This window comes from Polypterus senegalus, chromosome 11, assembly GCF_016835505.1.
Source record: "Polypterus senegalus isolate Bchr_013 chromosome 11, ASM1683550v1, whole genome shotgun sequence".
In the NCBI taxonomy this organism is placed as follows: domain Eukaryota; kingdom Metazoa; phylum Chordata; class Cladistia; order Polypteriformes; family Polypteridae; genus Polypterus; species Polypterus senegalus.
In genome coordinates this window covers 52,653,304-52,672,487 of record NC_053164.1, presented here as the reverse complement: position 1 = coordinate 52,672,487, position 19,184 = coordinate 52,653,304, and the positions used below count along the sequence as shown (strand labels likewise).

At 38.7% G+C, this 19,184-nt stretch overlaps 1 protein-coding gene across 1 annotated transcript in view; it reads right to left on the bottom strand.

The window, feature by feature from the left end:
* Nucleotides 1–8,038: 8,038 nt before the first annotated feature.
* Nucleotides 8,039–19,184, bottom strand: part of naaladl1 (N-acetylated alpha-linked acidic dipeptidase like 1) — a 90,785-nt gene continuing 79,639 nt past the window's right edge. The window contains exons 18-19 of the mRNA XM_039768629.1: nucleotides 18,051–18,149; nucleotides 8,039–8,535 (exon numbers count right to left, since the gene is read on the bottom strand). Coding sequence (XP_039624563.1) covers nucleotides 8,358–8,535; nucleotides 18,051–18,149 — 277 coding nt within the window. The 3' untranslated portion in view covers nucleotides 8,039–8,357. The remainder of the gene's footprint in view (nucleotides 8,536–18,050; nucleotides 18,150–19,184) is intronic.

The window sequence follows — 19,184 nt, the reverse complement described above, 5'->3', positions numbered from 1 at the left end:
AGACTTTAATCCGATTGAACATCTCTGGAGAGATCTTAAAATGGCTGTGCACCGACACTTCCCATTCAACCTGATGGAGCTTGAGAGGTGCTGCAAAGAGGAATGGGCGAAACTGGCCAAGGATAGGTGTGCCAAGCTTGTGGCATCATATTCAAAAAGACTTGAGGCTGTAATTGCTGCCAAAGGTGCATCGACAAAGTATTGAGCAAAGGCTGTGAATACTTATGTACAGTACATGTGATTTCTCAGTTTTTTTATTTTTAATAAATTTGCAAAAACCCCAAGTAAACTTTTTTCACGTTGTCATTATGGGGTGTTGTGTGTAGAATTCTGAGGAAAAAAATGAATTTAATCCATTTTGGAATAAGGTTGTAACATAACAAAATGTGGAAAAAATGATGTGCTGTGAATACTTTCCGGATGCACTGTACATATATTCTTTCCACACTTGCACTTATTTCAAAGAGGACCATCTAACTGCCTATATCTTGTCCTTGAAGCTGAAAGAGCTTAGATTTGTTCTCCTCTCCAGTAGTTGAAATTTAAGATGCAGTCTAATATTTTGTGAATAATGCCTTCCTAATATTGATTTTCTTCCTTTTTTAAACTAATATGGTTACTTTTAAAAGAGTAAATGGAAATGCACTTTTTCTATCGATTCACGTGAGTTTGCAGCATGGCTTTGAGGGGGAAATTTCAAACTGGAAGTGCAAACACACATAATAAAAAACATGTGATTGTTCAATGTTCAAGCTCCATCGCTAACCTGGAAAGCTCAGGGTGTGGAGGGCACTGCAGGGTCACTTGGTCCAGCCCCTCAGTCAAAAATAGAACATTGAGAAAAAACAGCTTAAGAAGACAAAGCTGAGGATTACTGTACATACTTTAATATTGAGTTACATTACTTAGGGAAACTTATTACTTATTTTGCAGGGTATCTGTTGGTATCTTACATTAATTATTGGTCTTTTATTATTTGGAAAGTCTCATTTCCCAGCAGCTGTGAACTTCAGATTCGAGGATGTCTTATATATTTATAAAATATATCATTTTTCTTTACTAAGATACCGTCAATCAACATGTATTGAAAACCAAGCCACATCTGCACATTATTAAATCAATCAGGTCCATGGATTATTGACTGGAGCACTGCAGAATTCGTAATCAATTGTAATAACTATTATAAATTAATATTCCAGATGCATAACTGCAGGCTAAACTGAGATTCAAATTTTCAGAAAGATATTCCTGCAAATATGGAAACCTATATGTTTAACAATTTCAATACATGTTTTGATTATTATGTCTGTTTTAAAACGGTTCTTAAGCTGGGGAGAAAGACCAAAGGGGTAATCGTTAAGCATGCTAATTACAGAATGCGTATGCGTGCCCGATTACTTTTGGTTCATGGTACATACTTGTAATAATTGGTTTACCTCCATTTGAATTCAGTTTCTTCCCAGATAACAGTAGCATTTGTCCCTTTTATACTCGGCTATAATGCTGTTTGTTGGCATAAATTATGGGTGCAACAGTATTCATAGTGTTGCCTCTTAACATTAAAACGTTACAACAAACCTGCGTCATTTGCATGTGCCATCACAAGGGTTAAAAGTTAGGTCTCCCAAGATAAATTATTATTGATGAGTCTACTTTGTTAGGCATGCATGACACAATTAAAGAACTTCATTTTGTATGCTTTACTAGGTTCCCCTACTTAATAGTATTCTGGCCTCATAATTGCCCTTATAAAAGCTTTAATTTCCCTGAGCCTTAATTCAACAGGGTGTTGGTTGCAGAGAAATGGTTGACACTATTGTGTCCCATAGTTTTTGTAAAGTGGCTTGGGGAGGATCTCTGCTTCCAATAGCTTATTACATCTCTCTTGATTGTATTGGAAATTGGTCGTCTTTTAAGTCACACTGCATTACGTCCTTGGTATGCATTATCCTCGGGCATGTTTCGGGCTTGCAATGCCATGCAATTATAGTTAGACCCAAGTCGAGCCTGGGGTAACATGTAATGCTTTGTAGTTTTAACTCTTGGGTCTGTGTTCTGCCGCCATCTAGTAGATGAAATAACATTATGCAGCTTCTGCTGCTGCCAAAAAAGGAATATTTGTATGCTCTCTGACACTTTATGGTAACTCTTCAATATTCATGAGTGGGGAGAGCAAACAAAAAAACAATGGCAAACAAAAATCTATGAAGCCAGTTTTAGAACAAACTGAAATTAAATTATTGCTTCAATCGAGCGATAGTGATGAGAAAATAAAACTGGACATCAGACATTGACATAGATAGTGAAATGGAGGCATGATAAAGTAATGTACAACCAAACCACCATGACATATCTGGTGAATTCAGTTATGTGAAACTTCAGCATGGTGCAACAGTAGCTACATGACAAACAGGCAAATTAAATGCAATGAAGTGCAAAGACAAGCAAGATGTGAGCCCCCTAAGTATTGTTTGCAATGCAGCAATTGTTGTTTGTGTCAGAGGAAATGTGGAAGTCAGTAAACCTTGTACTGTGGTAGCTTGCATAACACAAAAGGTGTGTTGATCATGGAGGTCAGGCACTGACATTCTACCCTCTCATGTGCAACAGAAAAAATGACAAGAAAATTGCACAAAGAAGCACACTTCTACTGTCTTGATTGCAACATCGGGCTGTGCATTTGTGACCATCTTAACACATGTCACACGAAAGACGTGTACTAAATCAGCATCAATACAGCAGTGGACACTTGGCACACTTTTTCTACTGTATTTATGTTGACGTTTCGGTATTTACATGTTTCTGTTACATTAATAACATCTTTTTTTCTTGCTGTTTTTGGGTTGTTTTTCTTGAGGTAAATTTAAAACTAAGGAGGCTATGATCAGTTAACATCAAGTTACTATGTAAACTCCAGGATGTCCACAGCTGTGTAGCACAAAATATTATATTGCGAAAAGACTTTTCAGTAATAGGGAAATACTTTACCTGTATAATGTTCAGATATTTTGTGGCATTGAAACATTGATCTGCTTATCTCAAGGCACCCAATGTGCCCCATGGAAGCAATTACTGCGCCATTTCGCCACCCTCACCCAGCAGAATGGACTGATGAGGTTTGCCTACATATCCTGCTCCAATAAAAAAACTTGAATTTATCAATTGACGTTTTCCTGTTCTCTCTTCTTGTTTTCATTACTTCACTGCATTAGTATACTGTATTTGAGTTTATTGCTTGGCCAAAATATCTCATCCACAACAAACTTTTATGTGTGTTATAATACATTTCTTTTGGTGCCCGCTGAATCACTGCTCAACTTTTAATAGGTCAACTAAACCCAGTGTGTTTCCCTGTACAAAATATTGCAGCTTCTTTCGGCTACTTTCATAAATGATCTATTTTTGACTACTTATGCTCACCAACTTACTGCTTTCTTGGCCACGTTAATGTTATGCATTAGCCTTCTGAACTGCACATACATGCAGTCCATCACTGCCGGTCTGTCTACATCAGACAAGATTGTCTGCATATACGGTATGATGTTGCTATTCATTGACTTGTCCATTTAGTTTGAAAATTGGGTGTACCTAATAAAGAGGCTATTCAGTGCACGGCCAAATTACACCGATTTGTGTTTTTTTAACACTCAGCTCAAACTGGTAAAATAAATCATTCAAGGTCACTAAGTGAGTGAGATTAACCAGGTCACCCATGAGCCCCTACTGAAGACAGTTTCATAATTTTACTTTTTACTTACTGTTTGTTTGCTGTTTTTCCAAATTTTTCCTTGTCTCCTTCTTTTTCTTTTCTCATTTAAGCCACTTATAACAAAATAAAACAGAAAAGTGCAAACAGCTATACAATTTTTTAAATCCGATGTGAAAAATGCTGTTGAATCTCTGTTCATTGTTAGTGTAAATCAATGCTGCCATCTACTGGTAGTAAGAAACCTGCAACCAACCAAAAATGAACAGCATTGTTGTCTGTCCAACACTTCATTTATATCTTTCTTGTCTACATGGTTGCATGGAAGTGACTACTGTTTGCCCATCCCTTGCAGGGCACAGCATGTCAACACCCATTCTTACTTACACTTAACCGCTTTAAAGTTATCCATTGACATTTCAAACATGCCTTTATGATATGGGAGAAAAGTCTATACAGACACAGGGAAGACTGCACATAAATTCAGAATTAGAATTTACTGTATTGGCAAGGGGGTGGGACACAGTGGCACAGTGGTAGCACTGCTGCCTCGCAGATAGGAGACCTGGGTTCGCATCCCGGGTCCTCCCTGCGTGGAGTTTGCATGTTCTCCCCGTGTCTGCATGGGTTTCCTCCGGGTGCTCCGGTTTCCTCCCACAGTCCAAATACATGCTGGTTAGGTGGATTGGTGACTCTAAATTGGCCCTAGTGTGTGCTTGGTGTGTGGGCGTGTTTATGTGTGTCCTGTGGTGGGTTAGCACCCTGCCTGGGATTGGTTCCTGCCTTGTGCCCTGTGTTGGCTGGGATTGGCTCCAGCAGACCCCTGTGACCCTGTGTTCGGGTTGGAAAATAAATGGATGGATGTATTGGCCAGGTACTAGGAATTTGTCTTCATAGCAGTGATGCAACATACAAGGATAACAGGTCAGGTTGGGGAGAATGAACTCATACAGCACAGTGCCCCACCCACCACATAATGAAACAGCTCAGGATCCTGGTTGGCAACTCCCCAGGCAGACATGCAGTCCAGTCCCACCCCCAAGAAATGACCCTCTATTACATGGGTGTCCCTTTGGCCTGGTCCAGCCACTCAGATCCTCACTAATGAGGATCCTGCGAGAATCCTTGGGGAATCACGCCACATGGCTGTAGTGCCATAACTGGCACTCCCTCACAATGCAGGTCATTAAAGGCCTAGATCTTGGTTTTTATCTAGGACATTTGCAAGCCCAGACACTCAGACTCCTTGCTCAGTCTCTCAGTCCCCAATCAGAGCCTCCATTGACTCTGCGAAGATCACAGCATTGTTGGCAAAGTCAAGATTAGTGAATCTTTCTTTGCAAACAGGCCTAAAACCAGACTGTTCCAGTCGCTGGTAGGTGAGTAAATGATCACGGATCCTATTGAGGATGACCCTAGCAAGGACCTTACCCAGCACGGACAGCAGTGTAGTGCCGCAACCCAGGCGATCACCCTTCTGTTTTTCCAGGTAGGAACGACAAGTCCCGTTTTCCAGTCAGTTAGGATGACGCTCATCTCCCAGATGGAAGCAAAGATTGCCTGCAATGCCAGGAGGACAGCCTTACCACCAGCCTGAAGAAGTTCACCCCGGATACCACAGATCCCTGCAGCTTTTCCTCCCCTCAGCTGGTTCCCCACCTGTACAATCTCAGTGAGACTGGGTGGTTCACAGCTAATTGGAGGATCAGCCTCAAGAACTGTGGACCCAGAGATATCCAACATCCTAGCTGGAGGATCAGCTTTAAACTGCTGCTCTAAGTAGCCAGCTCAGAAACACAAAATATAAAAGGGCAACACAAACTAAACAAAAGATAAAATTGTATAAAATACGATAAGATATGAAGAAGAAAAAAGTCCAAGGTATGCAAGTGTACATACTGTAGATACTGAGTTGAAACTTAGACCTGGTAAGTCATAAAACTGTTAAAAAAAGTGACATATTGTTTTGACATTCACTGCGCAAAGGTGTTTGCTGGTGGGAACTCTTTGGAATAGGTGGTGCTCTGGGTGAGTCAGATCAGCAATGGGCTTTGTGGGTTGTTTCTTTACTCTGGACTCATTGAGGACTTGAATGTGAGGTAAGTTACAGCCTATGCTTTTTTCACAGTCTCTGATGATATGGTGTGGTTTGGCCTTAGCCTGAACTGAGGCATGACCAAACCAGACAGTTACAGATGAGGTCCAGAATGCACTCAATGATGGCTGTAAAGAACTTACACAGTATTTCTTGGAGGGAGATGTAATTTCCTCATTTGGCACCAAACAAGCTTTCTCTGAGGGGCTTTCTTGATAATACATGTTATATCTGCACAGCACACAGACACTTAAATGACTCATTTACAACAAGTGATAAGGGAGCAGGTAGCTGTTTCCTGAAATTTGTGATTATCTCCTGCGTTTTGTTTTTATTGTTTTAAGTTCTAAATTATTATAGCTGCACTACACTGTCAGATGTTACACCTCTTGTCTGAATATGGACTCACTAATTGTTTGGAATGAGTCCCATTAGTGTGATGTCATCTGAAAATTTAAGAAGTTTGACTGACAAATTACCAGAGGTACAGTTGTTGGTATGAAGTAAGAAGAGTTGTGGGGAAAGGACACCACCCTGCAGCACACCAGTACTGTTTGCCCAACCACACACATTGTTTCCTATCTGTAAGAAAGTCTGTAATCCAGTGGTAGATTGACCTGGGTGAGTTTCTTATCTAGGAGCTCTAGGATGATCACATTGAAAATGGAACTATTGTCCACGAACAAGATTCTCACATATGCTCCTGCCTTATCAAAATGTTGGTAAATAAAGCTTGGACCCAGGTTTACTGCATCATCCACTGACCGGTTAGCTCTAATTGCAAACTGAAATGGATCTAGGAGGTAAGGCAGAGTGATAATCCATTTAAATGAAAAACATTTTTTAAGTGCATAAATCATAATAAATCCACTATCAATGTAAAAACAGCTGAAGTGACAGCTTTGATAACACCATGAGCTAATGCACTTCTCAGACTGTTGCTTCTTCTGAGTTCAAACTATTCCACTATGCCCCAGTGCAGTGATGGAGACAGTGAGCTGTAAAAATGGCACCATCCTTCGCATGAGACAAAAAACTGAGGTCTTGACTCTCTGAGGTCGTTAAAGATCCCTGGGCTTCCCTTGTAAAAAGCAAGGTGTATCCTGATGTCCTGGCTAAATTACCCACCATGGCCTAATCGTTTTGGCCCCTTAATCATCTCTTGTCTCTAATTGGCTAACTATCTCTCACCCCTTCACAACCAAACAGCTAATGTGTGATGAGCATATTGACACAACATGGCTGCTGTTGCATCATCCAGGTGGATGCTGCACATTAGTGGTGGTTGAAGTGGCTCCCCGCTCACTATGAAAAGCGCTTTGAGTAGTGAGAAAAGCTCTGTATAAGTGTACTGAATTATAATTATTTTCTTACTACAGCAGTCAGTGTTAATATTATTGCAAAATGGCTTTTGATATACTTCTATCCCCCACCAGTTTGTTACATATTGGTATTTCCCTAGCTCCATTATCCTCCAGGCCCTGCTTTGAGTTTAGTTTTACCTTCTGCCATATTGTTTCAGATTAGTGAGATTACTCCTTTTTACCTTCATGTTTGTCATTGGTTTATACATCTTTCATACTTTGTATAACTTCTTGCCAGAAGCCTGTAATAAACTATACAGATTCTCAGCCTTTGACTTTCTTGGTGAATAAAGTTACTGTATCTGTCCACATTTACTACAACCAGCGGGGCAACACACACACCATATGGACTGGGTCCATTGCTAAAATAACGTTCGGGGGTGAAATACAGAATTTCATTTTGGATGGCATTGAAAGTGTTGTCTCTGTATTTCAGTGTCTTATCCTGATTGTTTGGTAACTTTACAAATTTAACACTCCCAAAATGAAAATGATGGCTCACTAGAAGCTCAATTGAGGTCACCCCCCAGCCCAACATCTTAAGATATCTTTGTTTCTTTGAAGTAGCTCATCCATTAAACCTGCATACACTTTGCTTTCCACTTGTGCAGCTGCTCAGCTGGCATGGCTTCTCAAGCCACCATATGAATACAATCCTGTTTCCCAGCCTGGCTCCTTTTAAAACCCTCTGGCCACTGAGCCATACTTTATTGACCAGAAGGCATATGCTGTAAACAAATGTCTCTCCACGGCCACCCATGTGCATGCACAAAGCACAACAACGACTCAAGATAACCAGCTAATTGCTGTGGATGACAGGGCCAAATGTCAACCTTCTGCATTAAGCACTTTGAGTCAAAGATACACTGGATGGTTTAATCTCAAAACAGCAGCAGGATGCCTGTGGGCAAGACAAATGTAAGGCAAAAGCAGCATTCTGTATCAAAGACTTCATATGGCCATGCCTTTCACTATTTCAACGAAATCATATTTAGTAATCAAAGATTATTTATTTTGTTAGAGCCCAGGCAGGCTATGAGGCCTAGAGAGTCAGAAGTGGCAGTTCAACCAGTACATAACACCGTCTTCATTAAATAACACAAGAATCTTGCATCTGACACATTTAAGTTATTGTTTTAACTTTAGGAGATTAACACAAATTGTAGAAGTAGAAACACTTGAAAATCCAACATTATATGACTGCCTCTAGTATGGATGCCGCTTGTTCTATTGCCTGTGTGACGATGGTGATATGTTTCTTGACCTGCTCCCAGTCACTCTTTACGTTACTTCTGTCAGCTTTGGCAAAGGCATCTGCCAGTCCTGGGAATGTGGACACCGAAGAGGTTTTAGGGGCCCAGATTACATGTCTGTAAAACATGAAACAGAAAGAGAAAAAGGGCAAGAAGGTTATCTTATTCTGGTGGACAGGAGCATCCAAAACGAATCATCTCTTCATCAGAATCAGACATTTATGGGCTTCACCTTGTATTTCTGACAAAAGGTGTGATGCTGGATCAGTGTATTTAATCAGCTTTCATTTGCGTACTCATATTGTTCAGTATTAGGGCAAATTAACAGAGCAATTAGGGATCTTTCAAACTTTTCTTATCACTATCCAAGGTTGCATTGTTTATTAGTTTGCAAAAGGTTCTAAAGTACGAATACAGTGCAGACATACAATAAAAAAAAAAGTACGAAGACTGCAGTAGTGGGCATTAGGTGGGCATGAAAAGATCTGGAATTAGGTGGCATGGTGATAAGGTGTTTCCTTCACATAGTCATTGATTTAGGTTTGCATGTTGTCCATATATACTGTGTACATTACATTTTTTTAGCATAACTGTATGTTGTATTTAGTGGCACAGTGGGCACAGTAGTAGCACTGCTGCTTCACAGTAAGAAGGGCAGGGTTTCCTCCCACAGTCCAAAGACATACAGGTTAGGTGAATAGGTGATCCTAAATTGGCCCTAATGTGTGATTGGGGTGTGTGTGTGAATGTGGGGGTGTTCACTTTACCTGTTCGGGGTTTGTTCCTGCCTTGTGCTCTGTGTTAGCTGGGATAGGCGCCAGCAGACCCCTGTGACCCTGTTCAGGACTAGGCAGGTTAGAAAATAACTGACTGTATGCTGTATTGTTTTTCTGTGCTCTAGCTGTTTGCTTTTAAATTGTTTCTTTTTTATTTGTTACTGATAAAATAAAAAAATAAAAAATAAAAGACATACCAATTCCTTTGTAAATTTGGATTTCAAATGTAGTGAATACGCATGTCTCTTGCAGATGAGCTTCAACTATACTGTAGTTGCGTAACAGGCTTACTCAAACCATTCCCCCATGTTAATAGAAAATCCGAACACTTTTGACAAAAGTTAGTCATCAAGCCCAAGAAGCATGCCAGTCCTTAACATTTGTAGGTCCCTGAAGTCCTATGCACTACCACACTACTTGGTCATTTATTCCATGTGTCTGTGTTTCATCAAGTGAAAAAAACTTTCTAACATTTGAGTGAAATTAACCCTTTTAAGTTTTCAACTGTGTCACCATGTTCTTGTTCAAGAATTTATTTTAAAGTAAGAGCTTGTATCCACTGTACTAAGTCCCTTTGCAATAGTAGACACTTCAATCATGCCACATCTTAATCTCCTTCGGCTCATATTAAAAAAATTTTACTCCTTCAGTCTTTCTTCATAACTCATTACTAGCCTGTAATCAGCCTAGTCACTTTCCTCTGGAGTTTCATTAGTGCTGCTGTTTCCTTCATGTGATATGGAGGCCTCACTAGTGCTTTATATAGCTAAACTATACCCTTTCTTGACTCGTACTGCACACACCATGATATATAACCTAACAACCTCTTAGCCTTCTTGATCACTTCTGTACACTGTCTGAATGTATTTAGAGATGAATTCCCCATGCCCAAGGTCCTTCTTATAAGATTTGCTTTCAAGTTTCAAACCTCCCACAGTGTACTCAGGTATAATATTTTTGCTTTGTATGTGTAATACCTTACATTTAAGTAATGTACATTCGATTTTATCATCCACAAACCTGCTCAAGCTTGTATGTATATTGTACATATCTCTCTGAAATGATTCAAACAATTATACATCATATGCCCATCTACCTACTTGACATCATCTGCAAATGTTGTAAAACTTGCTCTAATATAGGAGCAAAATTACCGCAATATAATAATAATAATAATAATTGTTGTTGTTGTTTATAGCCTTATGCAGACATTTTATGAATATTACAATATAAAGCAGCCTCAACACTTTTAACATCGCCTAATTCTGAAAAGATTCCTCGGACTAATTTTGTTCCCACCAACACAAAACACCTTGATTCCTCACTTCTTTTAGTTTGATAATTAACCTTTCGTGTGGTACTCATCAAAAACCTTCTGAGAATCAAGGTAAAATGTGTTATATATGCCTCTTTTATTGAATGTTTTTGTTGCCTTCTCTATAATTCCAACATATTAGTAAAACACGTCCTTCCCTGTCATGCTTTTTAACTAATGGGATATTTTTTGATATCTTACAATTTTTAAAAATGTAATTAATGTGCAGAGAATTTTTTAAAAAATATGTATCAAGGGTTTATATATATTATATATACTTATTAATCTCCTTGAGTACTTGAGGATAAATGTTATCTGATAACAGTGGTTTTCTACATTTCAACCTATTTAATCTAAGCAGCACTTTTCTCTCAAGAATTTCCAAATCAATGATAACCTCCTTGGCAGCCCCCGTCACTGTTGGGAAGTTACTGACGTTTTTGCACATGTAAACCTCAAATAAGTATAATTTCAGAGCATTTGCTGTTTCACTGTCTCTATATTTCAGCTCATCCTTACCCTTCCTAATACGGTACATTTCACCTCCTCCTTGACCATTCTTTAACTACTAAAATATGAAAGAATCTTTTTGAGTAAACTTTTACTTTTTCCACGATGTTTCTCTCCAGCTGTCCTTTAGCCTTCCTAATATATGTTTTACTGTTACCTAATGACTACAGAACAGTGGCACTTATGTCTCACATCATGAAGACATTTGATTGACTGTTCCTGGATTAGATAGATAGATAGATAGATAGATACTTTATTAATCCGAATGGGAAATTCACATAATCCAGCAGCAGTATACTAATACAAAGAAACAATATTAAATTAAATAGTAATAAAAAATGAAAAAATGAAAAAATAAAAAAAGTAGACAATAACTGAGTAATAATAAATAATGAGTAATGTTAGCATTGAGATTATACAAGTCCTCTTATGGTAGATCACCTGGACCCACTGCAGTTTGTCAATCAGACAAAGATGGGAGTGGAGGATGCTATTATCAATCTGATTCACTGTGAGGATTATGTTTTTTGATTTCTCAAGTGCCTTCAATACCATCCAGCCATCCCTGTTAAGGGGTAAACTCAAAGATTTGCAGGCGGATGAGTTTATGGTGTCTTGGATGATGAACTAGCTGTCGGTCAGACCACAGTTTGTGAGACTCAAAGACTACGTTTCTCATACAAATGTCAGCAACACTGGAGAACCACAAGGAAAAGTCCTGTCTTCTTTTCTCTTCAATTTGTACACATCAGACTATAAATATAACACCAGGTCATGTGACTTACAGAAATTCACCAATGATTCTACTTTATGAGGTGTATTGATAAAGGAGATGAGACAGAGTAGAGGACTCAGGTGGAAAAGTTTGTTCCCTGGTGCAAAGAAAATTGTCTGCATCAACAAAACCAATGTACTGGTTATTGATTTTAACCACACCAGTCACTGTTCTCCTTCAAGTATTTGAGGGTCCACATTAATAATAAGGTTGGACTGGTCTTAGATCTCAGAGGAGCTATATAAGAAGGGGCAGAGCAGGCTGTTTTTTCCTTAGGAGACTGAGTGCCTTTAATGTGGGAAGTGACATCCTTCACATGCTTCTATAACTCTGTGATGGCCAGTACAATTTTCTACTCCATGATGTGCTAGACTGGTAACATCACTTCAAGAGAGGCCCACTGAATCAGCAAGCTAATTAAAAGGGCAGGTTCAGTGATGGATCACATTCTGGAGCCCCTTGAGGTAGTAGCGAAGGAGTGAATTAAAACAAAACTGAGTGACACGCTAACACTGAAGACTTTCAGCCAATGAATTACAGGTATTCAGCAGAAGTGTGTCAAGAGATTCTTCTGGGGCTCCTGTATAGCAACTGCAATATGTCTGCATAATTCCTCTCTATGGCAGTGAGAGCCGAGTCAGACGTTTCCTTTCTTTGGAATTTTCTTGCTTTATAGTCATCGGGTGTGTGTTCAGACCAAAGTATATCTATCTATCTATCTATCTATCTATCTATCTATCTATCTATCTATCTATCTATCTTTTGCGGGACCCGGCCAGGATGCCCCTGGAATGGAAGGATGGGGGAAGGCAGCTACTTGCCGACACTGCCTCCCCCAACACGCTAGATGGCAGCTTCCCTGGAATATAGCTGTGCCCCAGATTCCTGCAGGGCTTCCTGGGATGTGGAGTTCGGATTCTCAGCCCTGTTGGGTGCCGTGGGTGCCACCAGGATGAGATGTCGAAGGACCTGACAACTCATGTTTTCCTTATAGCCCTGAAGTACTAGGTAGTCATGAGGATGGAAGCCCCAAAGTACTTCCAGGTTGACTAAAGAAATTGAATTCTCCATCTGACCCGGAAGTGCTGGCCAGTCACATGGTAGGAAGAATAGAAGCACTTCCGGGTTGGACACTATTGAAAGTACCCAGCAAATGACCCAGAGCCGGGAGGAGTAGCACAAAGCTTGCTGGGAGGTGCGGAGGAGAGATTTGTGTTTATTGTAATTAGTATTGATTTGCCTGTTTATTGTGGCGGAGGTGCTTGAGAGCACTATTTATAGAAAGAAGAAGAATAAAAGATCTTCTTGGTGCTTTTAACCTGTGTCCAGAGCATCTGTCTGTTGGGTTTAAAGGGGCAATAGTGCTACCTAGCGTCCACTCATTGACTCTATCTATCTATCTATCTATCTATCTATCTATCTATCTATCTATCTATCTATCTATCTATCTATCTATCTATCTATCTATCTATCTATCTATCTAAAGAGTTACTGTAAGAAGCCAAATTTCCCCTTGGGGACACATAAAGTTCTATCATCATTAAGTTGTATCATTATCAACTGTTGCTATCATGCTCTCACATGCCCTTGTTGATCTGAAAGCAAATGCGGTAGACAGAAGCCATCTTTTAAACCAGAATAACAAATGGTGATATGATCAAATAAAAATAAATACTTGGGAGTTGATAAACAGAGAAAGTTGTACACAACAATAAATAAATATTAAATCTTAAGAGTCTCTGTGGATCTACAGTACCTAGACAATCATGATTAAAAGGTTTGTGAGTCCATCTCTATTTTTGTGGGATAGATTATTCACTTACCCAAAAATGAACAATTACACTCTTTTACCTTACTGACCATTTCTTTAAACTACTCTCACCTTCTTCCACCCACTAATAGAGCCTTTGCTTCGCTCTACATGTCCGACTTCAAGCTCAAGCATGGAATGAGTAGAAAGGACCATTAAGCCCTAGCCCTGAAATTCTTCTCAATCAGCTTCCTGGATGATTTCTGGCATCAGGAACACCCTCTGGGAACCCCTGTGGCTGCCTTTCAGGAACTCACTCTAGCACCTACATGTGTTGTTCCAGTCCATATTACATTAAAAGGATCAGACAACTATCTAAAGGCTGAATTTAAATATGCTACTTGGCAAGGAGCATTGAATAAATTAATAAGCCTCTCTGAAAGCACCTACTGGATTGGAATTTTTTTCAACATCCTTCCATTATTTGACCATCCTTAGAACACTTGCACAACCAGCTGGTAGCTGGTTTTCTGAACTACAGTATAATGAGTTGCCTTCATGCTGGGACATTTCATAGATCTCTTTTCATTCAGGATGGCACTACAGGGGCTTGATTATGTATGACTTTATATTGTGTACATAATATGAGGAAAATGGGAACTCCTAAGAGAACAAAGATAATCTACTGCATGTCAACTAATGCAGTTCACAAGCAGACTGCTGTATGTGGACATTATTACTTTTCTCAGATTCCTTTTATTGAATATGTAGTGTTTTCTGAATTATCGCCCATTTGTTTTCTTTGGCTGCCGTTTATTCATGTCAGCCTTTTGGCTCCCCCAACTAACCTGCCGGCTAGAAAGATAACAATGATTTCTTTGAAGTTCCTAGCAGCTGCTGTCAACATTTACAGTGTGTATCAAGGCACAGGCCAGATGAGGAAGCTCAGAGGATAGCATAGACTTTTTGTGGCTCCCTTTCACCTTTTCTCTATTTATTCTTTGCTCCATGTTTCCTATTTAGCCCTGTCTAGCCTCCTTTTAACCTTCTTTTTCATATTTAGAAACTCTTTAAAGAGTTTTATCTTTTCTTCTCATCCATTTTTCTGCATCTGCTTAATTCAATTCATGACATCAGGGACCCAGTACACAAGCAGCAGGAATGGACATAAGGGCAGGGCGTTTACTGGATGGAGCCCAGTCCATAGTAGCACCTTTAAATCACTTTGGCTTGTTTTTAAATTATGTATTTATTTGTTTTACTGTTTCTTTACTTATATATTTGTGAGTCTGGTTTGCTTCTCAAAAGTTGAGCAAATATATAAACATTATAGATTTAAATGCCTGTGGAAGTATGAGACTATCCATGAATGCATCAGCATATAGGCTTCTTATATACATTGTTTCTCTGTAGTATATTCTGGGCCTTTTTAGTTATTTAAGTCAGCTCCCTGTTTTATGACTTTCTGTTTGAATTTTTTCTTGTTTGTCTATGACAAGACATGAGTTTGGTAGTGTATGTCCTGCAAGAGACTGGTGCCCTGCCTAGTTTGGCACTTTTTGCTGCAGGATTTACTCAGATTCCCTTGGGGTGGATGGATGGATAATAGTAGAAAACAGTCAAAGCAAGGAGACAGAAATCGGTGAGTGAGCTTATATCCTTGGTCTCCTATAAAATAGAAAAATGACAATGATGGATAGTGTATGATAAAATACAACAAATGAGCACCATTACATGTTCCAACCTGATGTGTTTTCATAATAATATAATACTGTATCTTAAATTCAAGTAATCCACTTCAGAGTCATGGAAGGTAGCAACTTATCTTGATAGAATCCCATACAAAACAGGAAGCAGCCCTGGACAGAGTGCAAAGCCAAGCTGACATCACTTGGAATGACTTTTTCAATTGTAGCATTACATTTGAATTTTTAGTACTGACATTTTTTATTTCACATTTTTATAAACATTTTTTGCAAGAGTTTAAAATTAACCAGCAGTGCATTAGTTTTACAACTTGGAAGCAGTGGTGGTAAGTTTAATTATTAATTAGCACTTAAAAAATGTTATGCAGATTATGACTCTACAGATATGCAGGGGTGAAGTGTAGAAAATAAATCAGGTTTGAACAGGGGCACTAAGAGGCAGCACCCAAGAGTTCACACTGGCATGGGATATACCATCTCATACAGGAGGTTCTTAAGCACAAGGGGCAAAAAGCTAAAATTAAAGCATTTCTAAAGTGGATTTAACATGTTTATTGAATTGCATTTTTCACATTTTATCATTTTCGAATTATTATTATTAAGTATACACTGTATACAATTTTTCATTTAAATAATAATGTCACTTCTTAAGGAAAGTGGGTGCACTAGGATTAGTTAGATGTCCATCCATCCATTATCCAACCTGCTATATCCTAACTACGGGTTCATGGAGGTCTGCTGGAGCCAATCCCAGACAACACAGGGCGCAAGGCAGGAAACAAAACCTGGGCAGGGTGCCAGCCCACCGCAGGGCACACATACACATCAAGCACAGACTAGGGCCAATTTAGAATCACCAATGCACCTAATATGCATGTCTTTGGACTGTGGGAGGAAACCGGAGCACCTGGGGGAAACCCACGCAGACACTGGGAGAACATGCAAACTCCATGCAGGGAGGACACGGAAAATGAACCCGGGTCTCCTAACTGCGAGGCAGCAGTGCTACCCACTGCGCCACCATGCCACTCCTTAGTTAGACGTGGAATTAAAAATATTTATAGAATGAGCAATTTGTCCATTTGTTTCTTAATATAATTGTGACTAAATTAATTCATAATATAACTATATATACTACTGTATATGTGCTCATCAAGTGATTCACTGATTGTCTTTTCAAAAGTAAATCATCCACAATTTGAACCAAATACATAAAACTAGGGTGGCACGGTGGCGTAGTGGGTAGTGCTGCTTCCTCGCAGTAAGGAGATCTGGGTTTGCTTCCCAGGTCCTCCCTGCATGGAGTTTGCATGTTCTCCCCGTGTCTGTTACTTTATTCAAATTTGTAAGCAGATCTGGTCTTAGGGATTTGGTCAGATCATAAATGGTTAGAATATTCATTTAAGGAGATTAGGGGGCTTTACCCCATGCTTGCTTCACTCGCCGACCCCCGTAACTGCGCTAGCCTCTATGTGGAGGCAGATGTACAATTTAAACAGATTTTAATTTTCATGGGAATTGTTACATGTGCATAATAGAACTATTTTTCATTACAGCGAGTAATTAACCATATTAAAAAAAAGAGCAAAACGTAATAATTTGAAAGCAAATTATGTTTCATGTTGCGTTATACAATTTTATTCTGTTTGGCTTTGAAATTAACACGCAAACACTTTTTATTCTTACACTTTTACTGTAAAACTTCAGTAAAAACAATTTTTTGAATTACATTTTTGTGAATATCGTATTGAATTTTGATTCTGTGTTTGGACTTTCTTAGTGACAATGCAATGTATAACTGCCTGTGATTGAATTTTGTTTCTTTCTCTCTATTAAACGACTTTTTTGAAGGTTTGGCTCTGAGATTTGTTAATTGTCATTGCAAAAACTATTCTAACGACAAACTGTTAACGTTTTAATATGAATGGCATATCAAGATCTCCTTTGTTGTGTAATGTTATCCATGGAATATGTACTGCATTACCTTTCTTGGATATATCCTTCTTTCTACAGAGACCAGACAGTGTTAATGGTTGTAGATATTCTTCAGGATATTGTAAGTTGATGTTTTCATCACCACCAACTGTTTCAGCATAGTCTATTGATACACATTTAACCAATTTGCCGTGTAACCAATCGACATTTTTGGTATTAATTTGTTTGACTTCATCGTTTCTCAGTGCTAGGATTGCCCGTGTACTCATTTTTTCTTTTGATAACCTTTCGTGATGAAATTCTTCAATAAGATTTGAACATAATAATTCTTTAATTGGGAACTTAAAGTGAGGAAAACATTAAAATTTATAAGAGCTGAGAGAGCAGAAACTGTGTCTGTCAAAAGCATTCACACGAATTAGAGGTGAGATTACCGTGTGTGTGGTTGAAAATGGTTGAGAGGGGGGCGTGACTTGAAAAAAATCTCAAGGCCAAAGTCTCAACTCACGGGACTTGAAAAAAATCTTCTAAAAACTCTCATCTCATCGTAGGATTTTTTTTATATAATAGAAAGATAAGAATCATAGTTGTCAAAACAAAGAAAGATGGTTTAGACCACTGGAGAATGGTAGTTTTCAAATTGGACACAATGAATGAAACATAGAAACTGAGCTCGGGTCTAAGCAATTAGTACCAGTGATGCACTGCTTAGACACAAGTGAAAAATGGACCAGCTAAGGAGTGCCAGAAGATCTATAACCAGAACATGCCAGTTGGTCACTGATAATAGAAAAGCAGCAATGAAAAGTGTCACCATATTAGCACAGTGTAATACTTTAGTCTTATGATATGTATCTAAATTTACCTGAAGTAGGTCTTGTCTGGAAAAGCTACTGGGTCCAGAAAGGCTCGCTCTAAAAGCATCAACTGGTCATTGATCATGCGAATCTTCAAGGGACTATTTCTGGAATCATTTACATATAAATAAATATATGAAAGCAAAGAAAAGCAGCCAATGAATTCAATAGTAGTGGACAGTTACTAGCAACTTGATGATAATAAAAAATGCTTGCATAAATGCATATTTCACACATGTTTTTAATCATACTGTATTTCAATATTATATACTAACAAAACATGGAATAATTTACAAGGAAGAAATCTTATGGAGCAGTGACAAATAATAATTTTTTTTCCATTTGTGACACATGCAAGCCTTAACAGTGTTCCTCTGGCTTGGATAAGGTAACCATAATGCAAATGGAGAAGGGTGTTACATAGTCGGTAACTGCCGTTGCATCTTGTCCCATAGAGTGGAGGAAGACAATTTGGGCAAACCATGATGTCCTTTCTGCACTAATGCTGGAAGCCCTGCCTCTTTCCGACTTTTCTTATCTAAGAAGAAAGACAACCAGAAGTCGTCATACATTTTGGAAACTGCTTTCTGAGAAGGAACATCTCTCATGGAGACAACTTCTAAATGACATTGGATCATTGGTCCTTCCAATTATTTTCTTTATTTTCTCTTTACTTCTTTGAAGACTTGCAACTCATTAAACAAGGTAGCCAGGTCAGTACAACAACTCTTTGAAAGTGTCTTTCAACTTTTATTACAGTGGCATAGTCGGCAGGACTGTTTTCCTCCATTCTATAGAACAAGAGGCAAAAGCAGTTTACAACTGTGTAACACCATTTTGCTTCTGCATTATTTTCACCTGATCCAAGTCAGAGAAGAACTCCCATGGCTTTCAAAAATAGACATGCTCAGTGCTTAACACAGTATTTTACATTGGAAATGTTGAAGGATACTGAAAGTAAATGCTTAAACTGAGAGATGTGACTTTTGTGATTTTTTTAGAATAATATTGGCAAGTTTTTAGGTCATATTATACAAAGTCTTGAAGGTATTAGTAGCTTAAGATGGAAAATAATTAAAACCATTAGAAAGCCAATTGAATGCCTGAACCTTATGCTGCACAGCTTTCAATGCAGCAACTGT